The 1,266-nt window shown below is 67.8% G+C and overlaps 1 protein-coding gene across 1 annotated transcript; it reads right to left on the bottom strand.

The window, feature by feature from the left end:
• Positions 1–528: 528 nt before the first annotated feature.
• Positions 529–966, bottom strand: EMIHUDRAFT_123195 (hypothetical protein; the record flags this gene model as incomplete). The annotated part of the gene is made up of 1 exon (XM_005782120.1): positions 529–966. A coding segment is annotated over one exon (438 nt), but the record flags the coding sequence as incomplete, so codon positions are not given.
• Positions 967–1,266: the final 300 nt, after the last annotated feature.

Here is a 1,266-nt window from a genome sequence, read left to right as displayed (position 1 = left end):
GGGGATAGCGGGAAGACGAGAGCCGTCTCCACATCTCGGCCACATCTCGGCCACATCTCGGCCACATCTCGGCCGCATCTCGGCCACATCTCGGCCGCATCTCGGCCGCATCTCGGCCGCATCTCGGCCGCATCTCGGCCACATCTCGGCCGCATCTCGGCCGCATCTCGGCCACATCTCGGCCGCATCTCGGCCGCATCTCGGCCGCATCTCGGCCGCATCTCGGCCGCATCTCGGCCGCATCTCGGCCACATCTCGGCCGCATCTCGGCCGCATCTCGGCCACATCTCGGCCACATCTCGGCCGCATCTCGGCCACATCTCTCACCGGTCTGTCGAGCTCGTCCATCAGCCGGCCCTCCTCGAAGCGGAGGCGCTGCTGGAGGAAGTCCGAGTGGAGCGAGTGGCCGAAGCACGCCTCGTGAGCAGCCTCGGCAGGCCCGGCGGTAGCAGCAGCATCGTCACGGTCGGCGGCGGTCCCGCTGTCGGTGGCAGCGGTGACGGCTTCGCTTCGCGAGGCGCGGTCGACCTCCCAGAGGACGCTGCTGCTGCCCGCCTCGAGGAGCGCGTCGAGCAGCGCTGTGTTCCCGTCCCTCAGGGCAATCGCTCCCGCGGAGTGGCCGAACGAGTCGATGGCGTCCCACGGAGCGCCCGCCTCCATCAGCGCCAGCGCCTCGGCGGTTTGACCGGCGTGCACGGCAGCCATGAGCGCGCGCGGCAGCGCCTCGTCCTGAACCGCACGGACCTGCGCGAGCACACGACGCACCAGCGCTTCGCCGGCCTGGCCCTCGGCAGCCTCAGCAGCGTCTCCGATTGTCGCAGCCTCGGCAGCTTCAACGCCAAACGATGCGAGGACCTGCTGCGGAGAGGCCCCGGCAGCGAGCTGGGCAGCGACGTACTGGCGGCAGTAATCGATGCCGGCCTCGTCTGGGTCTGACGAGGACGGGAACATGGTGAGCACGCCCATATGTGCACACATGCATGCACATGCACATCTAGCGTTGTACGAACGGAAAAAGAATTTTAGGGGCAGCGGGGTGCTCCATGCGGGTGCGACGCATGATAGAGCTGCTGGGCGCCGCATCGTGTACTACCGACCCACGCCAAGGCGCGGGGCGGTGGTGCTCGCCGGCGCTCGCGGTGCTTCGGTGCTCGAGCGCGCTCAACATTGTGGTCGTTCAGGGCGGCTCGCACAGCGCCCGCAGACACACACACACACACACACACACACACACACACACACACACACACACACACACACACACAC

This window comes from Emiliania huxleyi (genome assembly GCF_000372725.1).
Source record: "Emiliania huxleyi CCMP1516 chromosome Unknown EMIHUscaffold_1924, whole genome shotgun sequence".
Lineage (NCBI taxonomy): Eukaryota > Haptophyta > Isochrysidales > Noelaerhabdaceae > Emiliania > Emiliania huxleyi.
This window is presented reverse-complemented; position numbering and strand designations above follow the sequence as displayed.